General features: G+C 62.2%; 2 protein-coding genes across 4 annotated transcripts; one reads left to right on the forward strand and one right to left on the reverse strand.

The window, feature by feature from the left end:
- Window positions 1–85: 85 nt before the first annotated feature.
- Window positions 86–7,396, forward strand: PRKCSH (protein kinase C substrate 80K-H). Of its 3 annotated transcripts, none has more exons than XM_014595002.3 (18): window positions 86–303; window positions 1,017–1,129; window positions 1,423–1,539; window positions 1,843–1,938; window positions 2,245–2,302; window positions 2,539–2,656; window positions 2,945–3,074; window positions 3,365–3,452; window positions 3,547–3,625; window positions 4,226–4,312; window positions 4,594–4,716; window positions 4,847–4,931; window positions 5,447–5,516; window positions 5,809–5,898; window positions 6,287–6,361; window positions 6,512–6,611; window positions 6,840–6,981; window positions 7,095–7,396. In XM_014595002.3, exons 1-17 carry the CDS (start codon window positions 101–103, stop codon window positions 6,978–6,980), a joined length of 1,773 nt encoding a protein of 590 aa, XP_014450488.1. In that variant the 5' UTR covers window positions 86–100; the 3' UTR covers window position 6,981; window positions 7,095–7,396. The 3 variants fall into 3 exon arrangements, with proteins under 3 accessions (XP_014450488.1, XP_006262411.2, XP_019338368.1); XM_006262349.4 differs by having other exon boundaries at window positions 3,368–3,452; XM_019482823.2 differs by lacking the exon at window positions 86–303 and having other exon boundaries at window positions 1,101–1,167.
- An 828-nt stretch (window positions 7,397–8,224) lies between these two features.
- ELAVL3 (ELAV like RNA binding protein 3) lies at window positions 8,225–20,511 on the reverse strand. Its single transcript, XM_019482821.2, has 7 exons — window positions 20,203–20,511; window positions 14,705–14,924; window positions 14,367–14,470; window positions 14,062–14,215; window positions 13,461–13,686; window positions 12,883–12,921; window positions 8,225–12,142 (listed from the first exon to the last, which is right to left on the reverse strand). Exons 1-7 carry the CDS (start codon window positions 20,209–20,211, stop codon window positions 11,794–11,796), a joined length of 1,101 nt encoding a protein of 366 aa, XP_019338366.1. The 5' UTR covers window positions 20,212–20,511; the 3' UTR covers window positions 8,225–11,793.
- Between the last annotated feature and the right edge of the window lie 1,462 nt (window positions 20,512–21,973).

Consider the following 21,973-nt stretch of genomic DNA (forward strand, 5'->3'; position numbering starts at 1 on the left):
CATGGCCGCCAGGAGCGACGCGTCATTATGGCCGCCCCGGTTCTCATAGTAACCAGTGGAGAGCACCGCTTGCCTGTGCGCTGCCGCCGCCACATTCAAGATGGCCGCCCCTGCGGGCCCTCACCACTCTCAAGATGGCGGCAGAGCAAAGCCATTCCCTTTGTGCTACCCACCCCCTCAGCCGCGCGCCTTCCTGATACCAGTCCGAACCGGAAGTCACTATGCTGTTCGCTTCCGGTTTCTTGAGCGTGGTCCTGGACTTGGCTCCGCGCGACTTCCCCCCCCCCACCCCTCACGTGACGGGTACCGGAGCGGCGGCGCGCGGGGGCTTGGCCCCGGGGAGGCCTGATGGGGGCGGGGTGGGGGCTCCATGGCTGGGGGGCTGCTCTATAAGGGTTAACGGGGGATCTTCTAAAGGGGCCCAGCTGGGAATGGGCTCAGATTTATAGGGATCTGGGGGTTCTCTTATTGAGGCCTTACTGGGTGTGTGGCAGGATCTGTAGGGGCTGCAGTCTGGTCTATAGGGGCCTTGTTGGCTCTGGGGTGGGATCTATAAGGGCTGGAGAGGGATGTTCTCTAGCCGTTCTGCTGGGTATTGCCTATAGGGGCTGCAGCTTGGTCTATAGGGGGCCCTGCTGTGGGGTGGGGTGGCATGTATCGGGGCCATAGGAGGTGTTCTGTAGAGGCCCTGGTGGGAGTGTGGTCTGTAGGGCTGCAGTCTGGTCTGTGAGGACTCTGCTGAGGGTGGGACAGGATCTATAGGGGTTATAAGGGGGTGTTCTATAGGGGCCATGCTGGGGTGGGGTAGTATCTACAGGAAGTGAGTAGTGAGGTGGCAGAGCATGGCTTATAGGGCCCATCTAGAGGCAGACAGAGCTGGGTCTACAGGGGCTTTGATGGGAAAAGGATGTTTTATAGGAGCCACAGGGGAGGGGCTGGCTCTGCAGGGTGACCCTTCCTACATAGGGGTCTATATGGGATGTGCAGGGAAGTACTGATCCTTTCCCTGCCCCCAGGAAGTACCCTTGTGCGTTGACTGTGATGCTGCTGCTGGTGCTGCTGTGCCCCTTGCTGGGCGCCCTGGCCTGTGCTGTGGAGGTGATGCGGCCCCGGGGTGTCTCCCTCACCAGTGAGTGACGGGACCCTGGTAGCAGGGGGGAAACGGAGGTGAATTCGCAGCCATTTCTGCTGTACCCACAAGTCTGTGCACCTGTAGCTGGGGGAGAACCCAGGTGTCTCAGCTGACAGGGGAAACTGGTGGGTGCTGGGGAGGGGGGCGAGTAGGTGAAGATTCCTCCTCACAGGAGGCAGCATGCCTAGTGGGCAGAGCTGTCCTGGGTGCTCCCCCTGTTTGAGGCAGGCTTTGGGGAGCTCTGGGCTGGCCCCTGCTCAGGTGGTTGACTCCTTGTTTTTGCCCTCAAGACCATCATTTCTATGATGAGATGAAGCCCTTCACGTGCCTGGATGGGTCGACAACCATCGCCTTCGAGTGGGTCAATGACGACTACTGTGACTGCCCCGACGGCTCTGATGAGCCAGGTGGGGAGGGGCCCTGCTTGAGATGGGGGGCAGGAGGGGGTAAAGCTCTGAGCTTCCCATCCAGGAAGGGGGACCTGGTCTACTTTGTGCCAGACCGAGGAGGATTGTGTGAAGACCCTGGAGGATTTGTTGGGAGTGGGGGCATCTGGGGTCCCCAGTCCTAGCCCTGGGATTGTTGGTGGGAACCCATATGATCCATGCTGGGAAGGGGAGCATGGTTCCATTGGCTGCCCCCTCACCCCTGGCAACACATATACACCCCAGGGTGGTGGGGGTAAAACTCAGGTGTCCTGCCCCCCCCAGGGACTTCAGCCTGCCCCAATGGACGTTTCCACTGCACCAATGCTGGGTTCCGGCCTCAGTACATCCCCTCGTCCCGTGTCAATGACGGCATCTGTGGTGAGTGGGGGGAGTGGCTTGGGAGGTCTGTGGAGGCCTAGGGGGTCAGGAGGGGGATGGGTAATTGGGGGGGGCAGGAAGAAGCTGGCAGGGGGATCAGGAAGTGTGCAAGGAGGTCTGCAGGGGCAGGAGGGGGTCTGGCAGGGGTAGAAAGGAAGCAAGGAAGGCCTAGGGGTGTCAGGAAGGGGGTGGAAGGCCTGTGGGGGCAGGAGGGGCCTTGGGAGGTCTGTCAGGCCAGGAGGGGGATGGGGTCAGGAAGGGGTTTGAGAACCAGCTGAGCCTTGTTGCCTCCCCTCCACCTACCAGACTGCTGTGATGCCACGGACGAGTACAACAGCGGCTCTGTGTGTGAAAACACCTGCAAGTACGGCTTGGTGGCGGGGTAGCTATGTGGGGGGGAGCAGGGGCTAAGCCCCATGAGTCAGGCTACTGGGCAGATACCTCCTTTGGCCTCCTTATGGGGGGGGCACAGGCCTTGGCCCCATTTGAGGCCCCTGCACTGTTCCTTGGGTGCCCAGTGCCTGGCAGCTGGTGCTTGGGGTAGGTGGGGTTGGTCTGGGGTGCACAGGGCTCATGGGGTCACCTTCCCTCCTCCTCAAGGGAGCTGGGCCGGCGGGAGCGTGAGGCACTGCAGCAGATGGCAGAGGTGGCACGTGAGGGCTTCCGGCTCAAGCAGGTGCTGATCGAGGAGGCCACCAAGGGCCGTGAAGAGAAGCAGGTGAGAGATTGGGTGGGGCTCCTGGATGCCTGGGTTCTTTTCCCAGCTCCATGCTAGGGTGGAGGGGGTGATGGCGTCATACTGTTGTGGAGGGACACCTGGGTCCTTTCTTCAGCTCAGGGGTGGGGTGATGAGATGATACTGGTATGGAGGAGCTTGGAGCCTGCACATCTGGGTTCCTTCCCCAGCTCTGGGGGTGGTTGTGGGGTCATGCTAGGCAATGGAGGTGGCTGGGCTGGGGAGGGGGAGCATTCAACTAGCTCTCACCCTGCCCCTCATCCCCCTCAGAAACAACTGGGGGAACTGCAGGAAGGCAGGCGGGGGCAGGAGGAACGGGTGGGGGCACTGCGCCTGGCTAAGGAGGCGGCCGAGAAGCCTGAGAAGGAGGCCAAGGACATGCATCACAAGCACTGGGAGGGTGAGTGTGGCCCCCACATCTTGCTCCCCCCCACCAATTTGGGGCAGTGGAGGTGGGGGAGAGCCAGGGGGTGGGGCCTGGTGGGGCAGGGTAGATGGACAATGCCAGGGGCATGGTTTGGAGTCAGCATCAAGTGGGACCTGTTTCTGTGCTGGGTGGGGTCTTGGGAATGGGGCTTGCAGGGGGTGGGGGTTGGTGCTGGGTGGGATGTAGGCTTAGTTCTGGGTGGGCCCAGGGTCAGGGTGGGGCCTGGGTCAGTGCTGGGCAGGGCCTGAGTCCTGCTGTCCCAGCAGAGCAGCAGGCCCTGGTACAGGCAGCCCAGGAGCAGGCGCAAGCCCACGAGGCCTTTGAGGAGCTCGACAGTGACAGCAATGGCCTGTGAGTGGGGATGGGTGTGGAGGGGGACAGACGTGGCTCCAAGGGTGCCCCAGCTACCCCTGGCTCACATTCTGCTCCCCTCTGCCCCACACAGGGTGACAGTGGCTGAGCTGCAGGCCCATGCAGAGCTGGATGTGGATGGCGACGGGACCCTGTCAGAGGCAGAGGCCCAGGTATTGGGGCGGGGGGCAACTGAGGCACCAGCCGCGGAGGGGTTGTGCCGAGCCTGGATCTGCCATGTGCCCCTGCTGGGGAGAGGACCCAGGTGTCTAGATTCTCTTTCCTATCCTATCCTGAGCTGTTCAGTCCTATTCTTTTCCTAAAGCAGGGGTAGAACCTGGGCATCTTGACTCCTATCTGTGCTGTCCCTAATCACTAGTCCCCATTCCCTTCTTGGAGCTGAGATAGGGAGCCTAGACACTCAGGTCCTTTCCTGCTCTTTGTCTAGCCACTAGGTACCACTCCTGTTTCAGAGATGGAGTGAACCCAGATGTTCTGAACAATCCCCCTCCATCCCCCCTCACTTGCAACCCTAGACCGGCACCAGTAGGTGGTGATAGCAGCTCATAGCCACATCCAGCCCCCATCCCCACTTTGCTGCTGGAGGAAACTGAGGCACAAGGGGGTGGGAGAGTCAGTATCAAAGCAGGACACCAGCTGTTCCCTGCCAGAGCCTGGGCCCCACAGGAGCCCTGAGGCCCCCTTTGCAGGGGGGCGGGAAACTGAGACATGATGCAGCTGAGAGCCTGTGGTGATGGAGCCTTGTCTGGCAGACGCTGCTGGGGGACACGGTGCAGACTGACCTGCCCGGCTTCCGTGACACCGTCTGGGCCGCAATCAAGGAACACTACAAGTCTGAGGTCAGTGCCGGGGAGCAGAGCTCTGGATGCCTGGGTTTCCCCCTAGGGGTGGGCAGGGGTGTATGGATGGAGCCCTGGATGCCTGGCTTCTTTCCCCTGGGTGGGGAGGGGCAACAGGACAGACCTCTAGACACCTGGGTTCTCCCCTGGGTTGGCTGTCTCTCCTTCCCATGGTGGGAGGTGCTGGGAGCCCAGATGCCTGGTTCCATCCCCATGGTGGGGGAGGGCATGGAGGGAGCACTGATGTCTGGGTGCTGTGCCAATGCCTCCTTCTGCCCCAGGGCCCAGCTGAGGTGGCGCCTGAGCCCCCCACAGCTGAACCCCTGGAGCCAGTGCCTGAAGATGAGGAGGAGGAAGAGGAAGATGAAGATGATGATGAGGGAGGCTCGGAGGATGAGCCCACGGTATACACTAGGATTCCCCACCCCCAACTTGTCTGCTCCCCCAGGGGACAATGGGAAGGTGCTGGAGGACTGCAGGGGTATCCCCTGGGCTGATTTTCCCCCCCCCCCCCCTTGCTTCTCCTGCCCCCAGGTGGCCCCTGCTAAGCCCCCCTCACAGGAGAGCGAGGAGGAAAAGATGCCGCCCTATGACGCTGCCACCCAGGCTCTAATTGACGGTAGGGAAGGGGCATGTCCCACCCTGGACATCAGAGACAGGCCCGGAAGGGTCTGCCCTCTGTATGTGTCCTCCCAGGTCCTCCCACAGCTGGTCTCGCATGTGTCCCTCCCACATGCCACACATGGGAGCCCCCAAGGGTCAGCAGTCGGACATGTCTGCACTCACCAGCACAGTGGCACCAATACTGATGGGCTACAAGCCAGTGGGGGTTGAGCTGGGAGTAAAAGGGCTCGGGGAGGGAGTTGAGAGCCCAGATGCCTGGGTTTTCCCCTGGTTCTGGGGGCCTGGACACCTGGGTCCCCTCTCTGCAGAGGGGCAGAGGCCTGGGGTATCTGTTGGGGCAGGCAGTGAATCCCCAAGGCAGTGAGCAAAGTGTGGGAGTTGCCAAGGCTCTTGGATTTGCTCTCTCCTCTCAGGCTGAATGCTGGAACCTGAAGCGGGGAGAGGGGGCAACTCCTCCCATCCTAGGCCTGCCACCCCTCCCCTCTCATCTCCTCCCACCTCCCTTTGCAGCTGCCCAGAAGGCGCGGGAGGAGTTTGAGGAAGCTGAGCGGTCCCTGAAGGAGATGGAAGAGTCCATCAGGTAGGAGGGCCAGGGCAGGAGCTGCTTTTGAGCTGGGGAGCTCTGATTCCTGGGTTGTTCACCTTCCTTGAGCAGGGGAGAAGCCCTGTGGGTTTCCAGGGTTCCTGGGTCCTATCTCCAGCCAGCTCATTCTTGCTCTCTCTCTCTCGCTCTCTCTCTCTCTCTCTCCCCCCCCTCACCTCTGTCATGGGCCCATGGCCTGTTCTGCCTCCCCCCCAAGAGGCCACAGGGATGGGTGCCAAGCCTGGGATAGCATGGGCTGACCCCCCCCACCCTCTTCTCGGCCTTCTAGGAACCTGGAGCAAGAGATCTCCTTTGACTTCGGCCCCCATGGGGAGTTCTCCTACCTCTACAGCCAGTGCTATGAGCTCAGCACTAGCGAGTAGGTGCTGGGTGAGGGTAGTGAGGGGCAATGGGAGGCCTGTGGGAGGGGCCTGGCTCAGTTGTCTTCATTTTTGCCAGGGGTCCAGACTCCTGGGTTCTAGGCCCAGCCTGGGGATTGGTGGGCGGGGAGGGGGATGAGAGTTTCAGGGAGAAAGGTGGGGGGTTAGAGCTGGGAGCCGACTCCTGGGTTCTTTCCTGATCTTGGGGAGAAGCTGACAAGCTACAGGTCCCCTGCAGCCTCTTTGGGGCCCATCCAGAGGGGAGGGGGCTCAGAAAACCTGCTGCCACAGCAGCGATGAAGCTTTAATGTTGGGGAGACTGGGCTTGTGAGCCCCCACAGGAGTGGGCTCGGGTCTCACTGCTTCTCCCCCATTGTCCCCTGACAGATACATTTACCGGCTCTGTCCCTTTAAGAGAGTGTCCCAAAAGCCGAAACACGGAGGGTCTGAGACCAACCTAGGGTAAGAGCTGCCCCCCCCCCCTTTCTCCCTCCACCCTCTGGGGCTGTGCTGGCACCCCCCACGCCTGCCAATCCACCTTGTGCTGCTGGGGTCAGATGCTCCTGGAGAGGGGCTGATGCAGCCTGTGCACCCCACCCGCCATACCCACAGGACGTGGGGCTCCTGGGCTGGCACCGAGGACGACCGGTTCAGCGTCATGAAATATGAGCATGGGACGGGCTGCTGGCAGGGCCCTGCCCGCAGCACCATGGTGAGACCTGCCCCTGCCCCCCACCTGCCCCCACCCTGTTCGCAGCACTAGTGTGAGTGCCCCCCCTCCCTTCTCCTGCCACTGCTATGACTGCCCACCCCACCTCCAGGCTGGCATCCAGGGGCTGTGGGCAATTCCCTGCCCACCCCCATCAGGGCAGGGAGTTGCTCCCTGCTAGCCCTAGCAGGGCGGGGCTGTAGCCTGTGCCCCTGCTTCCCCTTACCACAGGTGAAGCTGTTGTGTGGGAAGGAGACGGTGGTGACAGCAGCCACGGAGCCCAGCCGCTGCGAGTACATGCTGCACTTGGAAACCCCAGCCGCTTGCCAGGAGCCCCATGAAGTCCCCCCTGGTGACCATGACGAGCTCTGAGGTAGCACCTGCGGAGGGGGGGAGAGGCACTGCCTGCCTGCCTCAGTTTCCCCTGGGAACCCCCTGTTCCTCCCCCAGCAAGCTCTCAGGGTCTCTTCCCTCCCTACCCTGCAGGCCCATGGATCAGTGCCAGAAAAACCACAGAGGATGCTTCCCTTGCCAGGACCAAGGCTGTGCCCCCCCTCTCGCCGCCCCCCCCCCCCCCCGGAGTACCCTGCACAGCACCTGGCTGGACCTGTGGACAGATGGACAGACAGGACCTGCTTCAGTGCTTTTTGCACCCCTGCACTGATGCGTGGCGGGGCAGGGAGCAGTCTCCCCTTCATCCCAGGAGCTGCTGCTCCCAACTGAGCCAGGCGGGGTGGCTGGGGGTGGGAGGGAGCGTCTCACCCAATAAAGGAGCCATTCTTTCCACAGCCCTGTGTATGTGTGCATGCATGTGTTCGTGTGCGCACTAGGGCTGTGGGTCGGGAGTGAGAGGCACTGGCAGGGCTGGGGGGGTAGCCCCCCCATAGCTGCCAGCTGCCTGGGGGGGGGGGGGCACATCCCCTTTGTTGAACCCTTTCACCTGCTCCCTCTTATTTCCATGACAAAGTGTAGCCCCTTGGGAGGTGTGGTTTCCTGGCTCCCACCTGCCTCTGGGGGAGGGGTGGCCTCGCCTGCCCTAATCCGACCCTCCCTAGCTCAGCACCATCCCCCAGCTGGAAACCCCAGCTCGCAATGTGGGGGTAGGGCTGTATCCCAGACAGTCCCCACACAGGCAGTCTTTACACACACATCCACAAGCCCATCCCTCTATGTTTGCACACACAGGCCTTCACCCTGAGGGCCTCCCAGTCCCCCTCCCCCCACATGTTTCACTCCCAACCTGGGGGGCATCTTCTCCCCCTGCTTAGCCCCCCACACATTCCCCCATTGGCACTCCCTCCAATTAAGGGGGTCTGAGCAGTGGCTGGTGTGACAGGGCCCTGATTGTGGCCCAGGGGATCGCGCTCCTTGCACAGCAGAGGGAGGTCTTGAAATCCCTACACACGTGCATGCACCCTTGTGGACATCTGCGTAGCATCCACCGCAATGGGTCCCCAATCCTGGCCGGGGGGGGAGGGATCCTGATCCCAGCTTGGGGGTATCTGGGCATTCACCCAGACACCTCAGCTTCTGCCCCCTGCCAAATATTCCCGACCCAAGCCATTCCCCCCACCCTCAAAGGCGCGTCCCGAAATAACGTGGCCAGGACCCTTGGCAGCAAATTAAAAAATAGTTTCCTTTTTAACTTGCAAAGGCGCCGGGGCAGCGCCGCACACGGCTCCGCGCGGCAGGAGAATAAATAATGACGTTAACAATAAGTTAAAACTACAAGAAGCTAAAAAAGGTCCCATCCGTCCCCACCACAATGCCCTCCGGGGGCCAGGCCTCAGCTGGCTCTTGCCCCCTGGAGTGGGGAGGAGTGGGGGGGGGGGTTTGTCCTTTTTTTGTTTTTGTGTTTTTTGGGGTTTTTTGTCCATGGGGGGGGGGGTCTTGCTCATTTTTCCCCGCAAACAGCAGCTCCCACGACGGCACGAACACAAGTGAAGCGACACGGCGAGAAACTCAGGAGAAGCCTGAGAACTAAGGCAGGAACCAAGGGAAATTGGAAACAAAAGCCAAAGATAGCGAGGAACTAGAGGCCTCGGTGTCCTTGTGACAGCGGCTGGCGGCATCCATGGGGGGGCATCTCCCTGGCACGGGCTTGAGGGGCAGGTCAGGCCCATCCTGGCCCTGGGCACAGGGGCATCTCTGCTCCCACGGACAGACACGGCGGCAAACCAAAGGCGGAATCAACTCAAGGCAAAACCCACGGAGACGGCAGCAAATGCAAAGAAGGAAAAAGAAACACACAGCGGCTTGGGCAGGCAGTGGTGGAGCCGAGTGGGGGGCAGATGGGCTTGGGCTTGGGCATGTGCATGGGGTGGGGGTGGTCCTGGACACCTGGGTTCCATGTGCATGTGTGTTGGACACCCAGGTTCCTTGTGTGTGCACGTGTCCCAGACAGCTGGGTTCCGTGTGCGTGTGTATCAGATGCCAGGGTTCTGCGCACGCATGCGTTGTGTGTATGTGGACGCATGCAGGTATTTATGGTTTATGTGTTCCTGGATGCCTGGGGGGAGCTGAGTGTGTGTACACGTTCATGCCTATGTGCATGCATCAGACTGTGTACTTGTGTGCATGTGGACAGATGTGTCCCATACTGGCTTGTGGTGGGGTCTGTATGCACATGTGTTCCATACTCCTGCGTTCTGCATGAGTCTTGGACAGCTGGGTTCCATGTGTGTGGGCTGCATGTCTGTGTGTGTGTGTGTGTGTGTGTGTGTGTGTGCGCATGTGCACACGTTCTATACGCCTGTCTTCTGGGTGGATGTATGTGCATGTCTTGCACACATGGGTTCTCTGCATGTGTGCATGTCAATCTGCATGTCCATGTCCTGCATGCCTGCGTTCCATGGGTGTCAGATACTTTGGGGGGGGGGGCCCAGATGCCTGGGGCATGCGTGCGTGCGTGTGTGTGAGCTCTGGGTGTGGGTGTGAGTGTCCTGGGTTCTGGGTGTGTGTGTCCATGTGTGGCTCCTGGATGCCTGGGTTCTGGATAAGTATGTGTCCCCTTAGAGTGAGTGAGTGAGTGAGTGAGTGAGTGAGTGAGTGTGTGTCCATCCCACAACCCCACTCCATCTCCCTCTCATTAGCTCCACCATCAAACTCCCACAGCCCCACACCCCTCCGCTCGCCAGAAGCAGCCAGCACTGCAGGGGGCAGACAAGGTTTGTGGGTATTGCCCCCAGTCCCAGACCCCAGTGCCAGCCAAGCTGCCTTGAACAGAAAAAAGGGGCAGTCTCTCATCGGTTAAAGGGGTGGGGGGGGGTTGTTTTTTTGTTTTTTTTGTTTTTGTTTGTTTTTGTGGATTTTTTTTCTGTTTTTGTCGAGAATCCCAGTAAAAAGCCCAGCAGGCGGGCAGGGGAGGGTTTTTTTTTTTTTTTCTCCTTTTTTATAAAAATAGAGGTTTTTTCCCTTTTTTTTTTTTTTGTCCCTTTTTTTTTTTTACATTTTTTTAAAACTGTGTTCAGCCTTTTTATTATTATTATTTGTTTCGTTAGTAGTTTTTGTCATCTTTATTTGTTCGGCTGCAACGTGGCATTGAGGGAGGGGAGAGAGAGAGAGAGAGCGAGAGGAAGCTCTACCCTCCCTTTGGCAAAAATCACCCCTCTTGATTTTTTTAAAGGGAGGGGTCCCTTCCTCTCTCTCTCCCACCTCCTCACCCCCCCACCCCCAGTTTTTGGCCAGTACCACCCTTTGCCATGGGGCAAGGGGTAAGACCCCCAATGCCAGTCAGGAGGCTGGGGAAGGGTTCATGCCGCATGGCCAGCAGAGGGCGCTGGGCCCAGTTCAGAGGCCAGGACCAGCTCTACTAGCTCTAGGGCAGGCTGATGAGGGGGGGCAATGGAAGGCGGTGCCCCACCCCCCCCACCCCAAAGGAGTTCAGGGCCTGAAACTCAGGGACCAGAAGTACCCCTCCCCTGCTGCCCCAGTGGAGCCGATGTACCTGGGGCATGGAGAAGATATGCCCTGTTTTGCAACTGAGATGGAAAAATGGGTGGGGCGGAGCCACGCCCTGGCTCCACCCAGCCCAGCCCTGAACTTGGGGTTGAGCTGTGGGTGGAAGGTAGAAAGCATGCAGATCGTCCTCGGGGGGGGTGGACCAGCCACCGGCAGAGCACAATAGCGAGTAGAGGACGTGGCCTGCTTGCCGGGGGGTGGGACTTACACACCAAAAAGGGTGTATCTTAGCCCCATCCCCTAAACACACACAAGCAAGCACCTGCTGCCACCCCTTCCCCCCCAGCCTTGTAGCCTGGCCGATGAAGCCTGGTGTCCCCTCTGCCCCCCAACACATTCCAGTTTTGGCATTCCTGTGCCCCCCTCACCCCCCACCCCCGGTGTGGCAGTCCCCTCCACCTCTGGCCATTGAGGGGCAATTACCCTCACCTGGGACACCAAGTGGGGGGGGGGGGCGTGGAGAGGCGGGGAAGAACCAGAGAGAGGCTGCCTGGTGGGGGGGACACCCCTCCCAGAGATGCTTTGTGCATGTCCCTGCTCACATTGGCGGGCTGGGGCAAAGGTTGGGGGGGGGGGGGGCATTACTACAGCTGTCCCACTGTTGCCCGTAGCAACTGGTAACACAACAGCAGCACATGCCCCCTCACCCCTCCCACCCCACTGTTTCTCCATGAACCAACCCCTCCACACCCAAAATGGCAGCAACAGTGGAGCCCCCACAGCAAGGGTCGGGGGGGGGGGGCAGACTTCCACCAGTTTGGGGTGGTAGGGATGGGTATGGCAGGGTCTCCTGCCCTGGGTGGGGTGGGGTGGGGCGTTTCCTGGGGGGGGGGCAATATTGTACCTGCAGAGGGCACTACCTCCTGCCATCCAGCCCAGAAGGACTGGTTTGTCCTCCCACACATGGGGCTGTGGGCATCTCTCAAAGACCCCTGCTGGGGGAGGGATCACCAGTTTATTGCCCCCCTCCCCTGGCATTCAGGGAGAAATATCCAGCTAGCAGGAGGCACCACACCCCCCACCCCACCTCCCAGTTGGGGAGAGGCTAGGGCAGGGGGTGACCCCCCAACCTGGGAGAGGGAAATAGCCAGGCAGCAGAGGGTGCCACCCTCCCAACCAGAGCAGGATGAGGAGGCTGCCTTGCCCTCTCCAAAGAGCTGGGGGGGGTGGGGGGCACTGCTCTGTTCCCCACTCCCTACTAGCGGGGTCATGGGGACAGTGGGGCTCAGGCCTTGTGCTGCTTGCTGGTCTTGAAGGAGACCTGCAGCACGCGGTCGCCCAGGCGGTAGCCGTTGAGGGCAGCGATAGCCATGGCGGCCTCCTCATAGTTGGTCATGGTGACGAAGCCGAAGCCCTTGCACTTGTTGGTGGCGAAGTCACGGATGACCTTGACGTTGGTGACGGCGCCGAAGGGCCCGAAGAGCTGCCACAGGACGCTCTCGTCTGCCTCAGGTGCTAGGTTGTATACGAAGATGCACCAGCCGGCGCTGCCCGCGCCCGCCAGCCCCACGCCCGCCAGCCCTGGCACGCCCTCCACCGCCACTGGCGAGAACCTAGAGAGCAGCGACAGCGGACTACCCTGGGCGTCACGCCACCGCACACCCAGGCAGGCCCCCCCCCCCATGTGTACCCACGCATACACACCCAGGCACTTGCACACGGGTATAGCCACCCCCTCAGCATGGCCCCTACCACCTCCAGGCTGGGGTGGCCACTGTCCCTGCCCTGGCTCACAGATATCACCCCTCCCCCACATGCCTCCAGCAGCAGAGACAGGCCCCCCACTACAACTATGAACTGCCCTCCCTCAGGTTCCAGGCTGGAATAGCCTCCTCTCACCCACCCACATGCTGGTGTGGGCACCACCACCCCCTTCCTGTCATGCACATAGACACCCCACCCCCAGTTACTATGAGCAGGCCCCCCCCCTCACCAGGGCTCGGTTTGGGCATAGGTGCCCACCCATCTTGCTCCGCCTGACTTGTGCATGCATATGCTCACACACACATACACATGCAGCTCCTCCCCTTTTCCCCTGCCCCCTCCCCCCCCGCAACACATATATATTGGCATAGGCACATCCCCCGCCCCCCAGCATAACTGCCACCCCTTTAACAGCCTTATCTCCTGCCCCATCCCCACAAGTGGCCTGGCCTAGCCTGGGCATCCCCCCCCCTGCCCCCCCGCAATAAGCTGGCCTGATCACAGCCTCCCCTCCCCTCCTTTCTGGGCAGCAGGCCTTTGGCAGGAGGGGTGGGGGTCTGGGAGGTGCCCAGGCTTGTTGGGTGGGGGGCAGTTGCAGGGTGATATTTACCTCTTGACGCCATAGGCCATGTTTAGCAGGTTGTCAAGCCTGTGAAGCAAGTGTTGGGGGTGGGGTGAGTCAGGGCCAATCCCAACTGGGGTGGGGTAGTGGGGAGGGGGCCAGGACCTGTGTTGGCTGGGCCAGGGGCACCCCACGCATGCATGCCTACACACACACATGCATGTGCATGTACACGCATGCACATGCACACACACGTGCATGCATGTGCACACACACACGTGCACATGCATGAGTATACAAGTATACACATATGCATATGGGGCAGACTGGTAGCCAAGGGGGCAGAGTGGAATGAAGGGGGTGTGCCCTGATGTGGGGGGCGGGGGGCAGAGCTGGCAATGAGATGAGTGTGGCCAGTGCCCAGTTGGGGGCAGGGTGGGGGGGCAGGTCTAGCAGCCAGGTCTCATGCCAAGGCAGGGAGCCTGGCCGCAAGGTGGGCGGGTCTAAGGCTAAAGGGATGGGGCTTACTGTGAGATGGGCGTGGCCAATTCCCTGGGGCCAGTCAAGAGGTAGGCACAATGCAATGCCAAATGTCTTGCCACAACGCAGGCGGGAGCGGGGCTTACCGGAAGCGCTGGGCATGGTGGTGCAGGGGCCCAGGGTAGCGCCGGGCTGAGCCCTGGTAGAGGTGGCTGAGCAGTGCCTGCCCCGTCTTCTGGCTTGGGCTGTTGGCAAACTTGACCGTGATAGGCTCAGCCGCGCCCAGTGGCTTCTGCCCATTCAGCCCCTTGATGGCCTCCTCAGCCTCCACACGCTTGTCAAAACGGATGAAGCCCACACCACGCGACACTCCTGCCAGGGGGCATGGTGGTCAGGCCTGTGGAGACCCCAGGCATTGGGGCTTCCCGTCCCTCCTGACAACCCCAGGGCTGGCCCTGATGCCCAGAGAGAACCCAGGCATCCAGGCCCCTAGCACTGACTCCCCGACCTAGGGCTGTCCCTTGCACTGAGGGAGAACCTAGGCATCTGGGTTCCTTGCCCTCCAGCCCTGGTACCCTAGAGCTGGTAAGACCCCAGGCATCTGGGCTCCCCGCCTCTCCCACCAACCCGAGTTGGACCCTGCACCGAGAGAGAACCCAGGTGTCTGGGCTTCCAGCCCTCTGACCCTGGTGCCTATGGGCTGGTGAGGACCCCAGCATCTGAGCCACACTGGGCAGGTGGGGGTACCTGTAACCTGGTCGACCAGAATGCGGGAGGTGATGATGCGGCCGTACTGAGAGAAGAGCTGCTCCATCTCCTTCTGGCCCATGGTGCGCGGCAGACCACTCACATACAGGTTGGCATCGCGGATAGAGGCTGAGCTGGGCCGTGCATATGACACCTGGGGGTTGGGTGAGCATCGGGGGGAGGACATCAGGAGGTGGCTGGGCCCCCAACCCACCCCCTTCCAGAGCCCAGACACCCCCCCAGCCCCCACTGCCCTCCCAGAGCTGGAGAGAACCCAGGTGTCCACCCCCCAACTCAGTCCCCACCTTGATGGTCTTAGTCTGCAGCTTGAGCCCGTTGAGGGTGCTGATGGCCTTGTCGGCGTCGTTGGGGTCCACGTAGTTGACAAAGCCATAGCCGAGGCTCTGCCCTGCGGGGGGAGGGATTGGGGGAGGCCTTGCATCCCCCTGCTGATGCCCTTCACTCCTGAACTGTAGGCCCAACCCAACCAGTGCCCCTCACTCTGGGCCCACAGCCCCTTGTGTCTCAGGTGCCCCTCACTCCCAACCTGCATCCCCTGCCCACCAAGCCCCGTTGGTGCCCTTCACTCCCGACCTGCAGCCCCCTGCCCCATGGTGCCCCTCACTCCTGACCACAGCCCCACCAGTGATCTTGTCGCGCACGAGCTTGCAGCTCTCGATGTCGCCGATGCTGCCGAAGAGGCTCTTGAACTCCTCCTGCGTCATGTTCTGGGGCAGGTAGTTGACAATGAGGTTGGTCTTGGAGTCATCGGCCCCGTTGGCAGCCAGGGGGGGCCCAGTACCAGTGGCTCCCGTGCCCGCGGGGCCATTGGACGCCTGCGTCTCCATGGTGCTGATTATCTGCTGGAGACAACACAGGGCCGGGCCCATGTGACTGGGAGGGCAGCCATACAGGCCAGGCAGCTGGGCTCTCAGACCCCGCCACTGCTCCAACCCCCCTCCCAGAGAGCCCAGGAATCTGGGCTCCCGGGCTCCCCCCCCTCCGCCAATCCAATCCTTTCCTCCCAGAGAACCCAGGCATCTGGGCTTCCACGTCCCTGCCCTGCTCCAACCAACTCCCAGCGAATGCAGGTGTCTGGGGTCCCAGACCGCCCAGTCCAATGCTTCCCAGACCCCACTCTCCCCAGGGAACTCAGGCATCCAGACCCTGTCCCCAGCTCCACTCCCAGAGAATCCAGGTGTCTGGGCTCCCAGACCCCCAGTTCACCCCCCCCCCGCCCGACCCCACTCCCCTGCCAAAGAACCCAGGCATCTGGGTCCAAGACCCCAACCCTGGTCAAAACCTCCCTCCCAGAGAACCCAAGCATCCAGGTGCCCAGCCTCCTTGCTCTCACCCATCAGAGCCCACTGCACTCCCAAATGTGGGAGAGACCCCCAGCCCAGGCCAGTCTCCCCTGCCCTGCAGTGGCTTAGCCCAAAACCCACAGATCCATCCAAAACTTGCCAAGAAATAGGCTTAAATTCCTGGTTTCTGCCCCAAAAATAATTTAAACACCTGCATGTGAAGTGTTCAAGGGGGATCTCTCAGCCCCACCCATGGCCCCTTGCAAGCCCCGCTGTGACTTCCAGGAGCAGGTTTGATCAATATGGCCCCAAATCCCCCCATCTGGGGCCCCTGGAACTAGCTGGTGCTGGAAGTCAAGGGCGGGAGGGCCAGTGGGGGGCTTTATGGAGCCAGCTTGGCATTGACCTGGGACCCTCAGGCCAGGGCCTGCATATCTCACAGTGTACTGCACAGGTTTCACCCCACAAGCCCGAGGGCCAGGCAGGGCCCCAGGTGCAAGGCAGCAGCATCTGGAGCCACATCTATACCAGGGATCCCTAGGACCACATCCCCTGCAGCCTGGCACCCCTGGGGTCCTGCAGCTGCCCCCTGCCAGCCCCCACAACACTGCTGGCCCCCTACTTCTCCCACCCCCACCTGCCCCCTGGACAAAGCAATTGGCCCCTGCAGAACCATTGATCGAGCTTCATCGATGTCACTGTGAACCTCAATGGCGCCTTGGGGGAGACACTGACAGCAAGACAGAACCCCCTCTACAGTCCTGCTGGTGCCCCTCACTCCCGACCAGCAGCTTCCAGCCCTCCAGCCCTGCCATTGCCCCTCACTCCTGACCCACAGCCCCCGGCCCCAACGGCCCTTCCGGTGACCCTCACTTCCAACCCACAGCCCCCTGCATCCTGGATGGATGGACAGATGGAGGAGCAGGCCCAGGCCCACCCCCTCGTGGTGTCAGTGTCGCCTGAGCCCCCTAAGCCGAGCTAAGCTGCTAACAAGCGGATTCCGGCAACGAGCTTAGCACCCCCCCAGAGCACAGATGCCACTGGAGGGGGGGAGGGGCCAGGCCCCGCATGCAGCCCCCCCCCTCCCCCCTGCCTGGACCCCTGTTCCCACATGATGGCCATCTGTCCCAGCCCCCGGGCCCCGGTTGCCATGGCAACCGTTCGCCCGGCAACCACACAGCAACCATGCGGCCGTCCCCCTAATCCAGGGCCCCCACAGCCCTCCCCTCCCCCCCAACCTTTGTAGGCCCCTAGGTAACTCCAATGGGATCTATAGAGGGCCCCAGAATATCAGCAAGGGGAGCAAAGCTTCTATAGGGGGGCTTACGCAGGGAGAGGCAGGGATGGGCCTCCATTAGCCACCATAGGAGACATTCCCTATAGGTCCTGGTGACCCCAGTGGGGTCCCTGAGAGCTAAGAGCAAGGGACAGCTTGTGTGTTCACTCCTCTGCCAGAAGCAGGGAGAGAACCCAAGCGTTTGATGCCCAGACACACCCCCCACCCGAGCTAACACCCCAGAGCCCCTCCCCTCCCAGTGCTGGGTGAGAACCCAGGTGTCTGGCTCCCGGCCCCTGTCTCCCATACCCCAACCCCCCCACAATTCCAGGGATGGCACCCAGGTCCGGGCTGTTGGTAGGTCCCTGGGCTAACAATCCCCCATTGTGCGGGGTGGGGGGGGGGAGGGGGAAGATGGAGGCCCCTCCCCTGCCTGCAGGGGGGTGGTGCACTGGGTACCACTAGCTCCCCACCTCACACAATGGGCCTTTCAGGCCCAGCCTGGGGCTACCAGCCACGGAGGGCAGTGTTGGCCACACATCCGACCCCCCCCATGCCTGGGTTCGTTGGTGGGGAGCAGAGAGGGAAAGAGGCAAGGCAAAACCTGTGTTTGGCCCTAGGGAAGGAGCTAGGGGCACTAGTGGGAGGGGGAAGGCTGGACACCTGAGTTTCACAGCTGGCTGGGGACAGGGGGCAAGACACCTGGGTCCCTTCCCTTCCAGACTGGGAAATGGGGTCATGAGACACGTATGAGACACGCATGTGCCAGGCACTGAGCACACCAGGTGGGCCTATGTGCTTGGGGTCACCTGTGTGCATGTGCATGCACATGTGTATGCTGGGGCCAACACTGCTGACTCCCCAGGAGACTCTCCCTGCACAGCAGGGGTCAGGACACAGACTGTGCCAGGGATACTAAGTCATATTGGGGAGGCAGCTGGGAGAGAATGCAACCATCCAGGCTCCCCCCAGCCAGAGCAGGCCTGGGACCCTCATCTAAGTTCCCAGAATCCCCTGCTTTCACCCATCCCAGAGCAGAGAAAGGGACTGGGATCTTGGATGCCTGGGTTCCACCCCAGCTCTGGGAGGGGAGTGGGGCCCTAGAACTGCGCCCCCCCCGCCTGATGCTGAGCTGTAAACAAGCCGTGACACATGCGTGTCCCCAGGGTTCCTGGCCCCGTCACGTCGCCCAGGGTGACCCGTAGCCGGGAGATCTGGGTCCCTGACTGGGAGATGGCACCTGGGATTTGCCCTGAACCCAGCTGTACAGGCTCCTGGTCCTGCTGGTGCATCTCATCCCTGACCTGCAGCCCTCTGCCCTCCCCCAGTCCTGCTAGTGCTCCTCACTCCTGACCTGCAGCCTCCTGCACCCCCACCCCCCCGCCCTGCTGGTGTCCCTCACTCTCAACCCTCAGCCCCCTGTCCCTTCCAACTCTGCTGGTGCCCCTCACTCCTGACCCACAGCCCCCTGACCCCCCAGCCCTGCCAGTGCCCCTCACTCCTGACCTGCAGCTCCCTGCCCCCCCCCATTCCCTCCCAGGCAGTTCAGGCTTTGTAGGGAAGGAGCAGCAGAGATCCAAGTTGTGGGGGCAGGTGCCAGGCGGTGCCAGGCCAGCTGGACATGAAGGGGGCAGGGCTGCCGGGCAGAAGAGACTGCCCCCCCACCGGCATCTCTGGAGACAAGGAACCCAGGCGTCCGGGCTCCCCCTCCTCCCATCCATCACCTCCCCTCATCCATCACCTCCCAACCCCCACTCCCCTCCCAGAGCAGGGAGAGAACCCAGACGGGCAGCCAGGGTGACTGAAAGGGACCCAGGCTGGGAATGACACTGATGGGGGTCAGGGAGGGAACCCTCCTGGATTCCTGGGTCCTTTTCCCCCCACAGCCCCCAGAGCCATCAGCATCCTCTCCAAGAGATGCCATGATACAAAGACCACAGTGTTGGAGCAGCGGGAGGCCAGGCTGGCTCTAGGGGGACTTGGACACACATGTGTGCGTGTGAGTACATGTGTGCATTTGTGCACGCCAAAAAAGCACATGATCCCCCATTCACATGGGGGCTGGTGGGGGGGTGGGTCTCAGCCCCACTGAACTGGGTGGGCTGACACACAAGCTGATGGAGCATGTGCATATGTGTGTGTATGTACATGTGCATGCGAGTGCATGGGGCGTGGGGGCATGACCTGCTCCCATGGGGTAGAACCAGGGCTTTCCAAACCAAGCACCAACGTGTGAAACTAGGCCGTATGTGCAACACATGAGTGCCCCCCTGTGCATACATGCATGTTCAAGGTAGGAGGAGGGACCTGCATGCTGTGCACAGGAAGGGAGGAAAAAGCACTGGATGGACAGGCAGAGATGTACACAGGCCCCCCACGCATGTGCAGGCGTGTGCATGTGTGTGCAAGCCCAGAGCTAAGGTGGTGCCACCTGACCTCATTATCAGGCCCAGCTCCCCCCCCCACCCCAGGTGCCTGCTCCATGGGGGGCAGGAGCAGGCCCCAAGCATGGGGGGAATTGGGGGGGGGGCCTCCATGACACATGCAGTTGACACGGACAGGCCGTGTCACCCCCTGCCCATCCCCCGCGCTCCCCGCCATCACTATGTGTGTCGCCGCTTCGTCCAGCCAGAGCCAGCCGGATCCGGCACTGGGCACACAAGTGTGCACTGGGCCCCCAAGAAAACTGCACATGCGAGAGCCCATGGCCATGGATGCACATGGAGAATATGCTAGCATCCCCTATAGAGACATGCACAGAACCCCTATAGAGAGCATGCAGTCATTCCCTATAGAGCCAGCTATGCTGAGCCTACAGTCACCCTTTAGAGATGTGCATAGAGAGCCCTATAGCTGCACCCGCCCATCCCCTAAAGAGACACATCGAGCCCCCTATAGGGCACACACAGCCATCCCCTATAAGTGTGCATCGACCCCCTATAGAGAACATGCCTGCCTCCCCAGAGCCAGCGACGCCGAGCACACGGCCACCCCCTACAGATGTGCCTAGCGCTTCCTCCAGCGAGCACGCAGCAAGAACGCAGCCAGCCCCAACCCCCTACAGAGAAGCACATCCATCCCCTATAGATGTATCCCGCATCCCCATGGAGAACACACACCCATCCCTATAGAGATAACCGAACTCCCTATAGAAGACACGCAGACCCCCCCACCCAAGATGTACCCCGAACTCCCTATAGAGGACACGCAGACATCCCTATAGAGACAGCCATAGAAAACCTACGAGCGTCCCCTATAGAGCGCCCCCCCCGGCACGCGAGGGCCGTCCCCTATAGATGTGCAGCGCCGCCCGGAGCTCCCGCCCTCCCCGCGGCAGGACCCTACAGCGAGCAGCCACCGTCCTATATACCTTCCCCGCCTCCCCTCGCAGCTATACCGCCGTGCAACCCCCGCGGTCCATAGGCGCCTACCCCCCCCCCGGTCCCGTATGGATGCTATACCGCAGCAGGCGCTGAAAATGGCAAGGGCGAAGCCGCGCAAGCCCCGATGGCGGCGCCAATACAGCCCCCTCCCCCCGCCCCGCCCGCCGTGGGCCCCTACCGTGACCATGCTGAGCGCGGAGCCGGGTCCCCCCCGCTGCTGCCCGCGCTCCGGCTGCGGCTGCGGCTGCGGCGGCCCCGGGCGCGGCTCTGTGCGGAGCGGGGGGGCGGGGAGGGGGGTGGAGCCGGGGGGCGGGGGTGTCCGGGGGGGCCGCAGGGGCTGGAGCGGAGGGAACAAAGCGGGGGGGGCGGGTCCCGGTCTGTACTAGCGGCCCCCCCCGGCGCTGCAGCCCCCGCGCTGCTGCTGGATCCGGCCCCGCTGCCCCGCGCCCCCCAGCGCTCGCCTGTAGCGGGGACCCCTCCGGCACGGCTGCCCAATGGGATCGCGCCGCCCGCCCCCCCCACCCCCACCACGCGCGCGCAACCCACTCCCCACCCCCCCGGCACCGCTGGTGGCGCCCGCAGCCCGCCCCCCACCCCGGCAAGTGCCCCCCTCCCCCGCTCTATGGCACGCGCAGCTCTCCCTTCCCGTGGCACGCCCAGATGTGCCCCCCCGTGCCTAGATGTGCCTCCCCCGCCCCTCCGGGTTCCATCCGGGGTAGGCAGCACCCCCCCCCCCACACACACACACACACAAGCTGGTTGGGGCGGGGCTGGGGGGCGCGTCTCCGAACTGGGAGAGAAAGAGAGATATAAATAGAAGCGGGATATAAATAGCCAGGGAGGGAGAGACCCCCCAGAACCCAGGCATCCTGGCTGCCCCCACCCCCTCCCCGCGGGCTGCAAGCCCCGGCCACTCCCCGCCGGGAGAACCCAGGCATCCTGGCACGGCGCAGCGGCAGGATCGGCCCCAGCTTGGAGTAAAGAAGGGGCAAGAGCCGGAAAGGGCTACCCCTCCCTGCCTCCCTGTTCGAGGGGAGCCCGGACGCCTGGGTTGTCTCCCCAGCTTGTGGAGGGGAGGGGAGCTGGCAACCCGAAAGCCTGGGTTCTTATTCTCAGCTCCTCCCCAGTTTATAGCCGTTCCCCACCCCAAAGCTGGGAAGGGAACCTATGCGTCCGGGTCCTCGACTCCAGCTCCCAGCCCCGCTGCCCCTCCTCCCCCACGATGGAGCTAGGGATGGAACCCAGGTGCCCCGACTCCCAGTGCCCCCCCCTCCCCGCCCCCCATTGCTTTAACTCCTGAAGCCCCGGCTTTAGAAAAAACCCAGGCATCCTGCTCCCTTCCCGGAGCCAGCGACGGAAACCCAGGCGTCCTGACACCGGCCCTCCTCACACACACACCCCGCACAGCCCCCAGAGGACCCAGGAGTCCGGGCTTCTCGCACTTCTCGCTGCCTGGCCCAGATAGGACCCAGGAGTCCGACTGCGAGCGGGGGGGAACAGGACTCTCCGGATCTCGCAGACACTTCTCGAAAGTTTCTGTCCCTCCGGAGCCCTCCACCCCGGAGGCCAGGACGTCTGGGTTCTCTCCCCGGGGCCGGGGCCAAGACGCCTGGGTTCTTTGGGAAGGGAGTGGGAGCTGGTGGGATAGAGCGGGGGGCTGGGAGAAAACCCAGGCGTCCAGGATACCCCCCTCCCACTCTTCAATTGCGGGGAGAGCCCAGGCGTCCTAGCCCTAGGGCCCAGCCCCGTCCCACACTCGGGCCCCAGGCGTCCAGGCCACATTCAGCACCGCGGACAGCGCCGAGCAGAGCCTCGGTCCTCCAGGCACCAGGTGATGGGCTGCATTCCTCCCCCCGCCCTTGGGAACAGAACCCAGGCGTCCAAGCTCCCAGCCCCTCTCCTCTCTAGCCCCCAAACCTCCCCCAGAACAAGGAGTGAACCCAGGTGTC

The sequence above is a fragment of the Alligator mississippiensis genome, chromosome 8, assembly GCF_030867095.1.
Source record: "Alligator mississippiensis isolate rAllMis1 chromosome 8, rAllMis1, whole genome shotgun sequence".
In the NCBI taxonomy this organism is placed as follows: Eukaryota; Metazoa; Chordata; order Crocodylia; family Alligatoridae; genus Alligator; species Alligator mississippiensis.

Excerpts from the sequence above, each read along its gene's own strand:
- PRKCSH (XM_014595002.3), top strand. The coding sequence starts at position 101 with ATGGCCGCCCCTGCGGGCCCTCACCACTCTCAAGATGGCGGCAGAGCA. Across the intron at positions 5,517-5,808 it reads GAGATGGAAGAGTCCATCAG|GAACCTGGAGCAAGAGATCT; the intron begins GTAGGAGGGCCA and ends TCGGCCTTCTAG. Across the intron at positions 6,362-6,511 it reads GGGTCTGAGACCAACCTAGG|GACGTGGGGCTCCTGGGCTG; the intron begins GTAAGAGCTGCC and ends CCATACCCACAG.
- ELAVL3 (XM_019482821.2), bottom strand. Across the intron at positions 14,471-14,704 it reads CGTGCGCGACAAGATCACTG|GGCAGAGCCTCGGCTATGGC; the intron begins GTGGGGCTGTGG and ends CTCCCCCCGCAG. Across the intron at positions 14,216-14,366 it reads TGCAGACTAAGACCATCAAG|GTGTCATATGCACGGCCCAG; the intron begins GTGGGGACTGAG and ends CCCAACCCCCAG.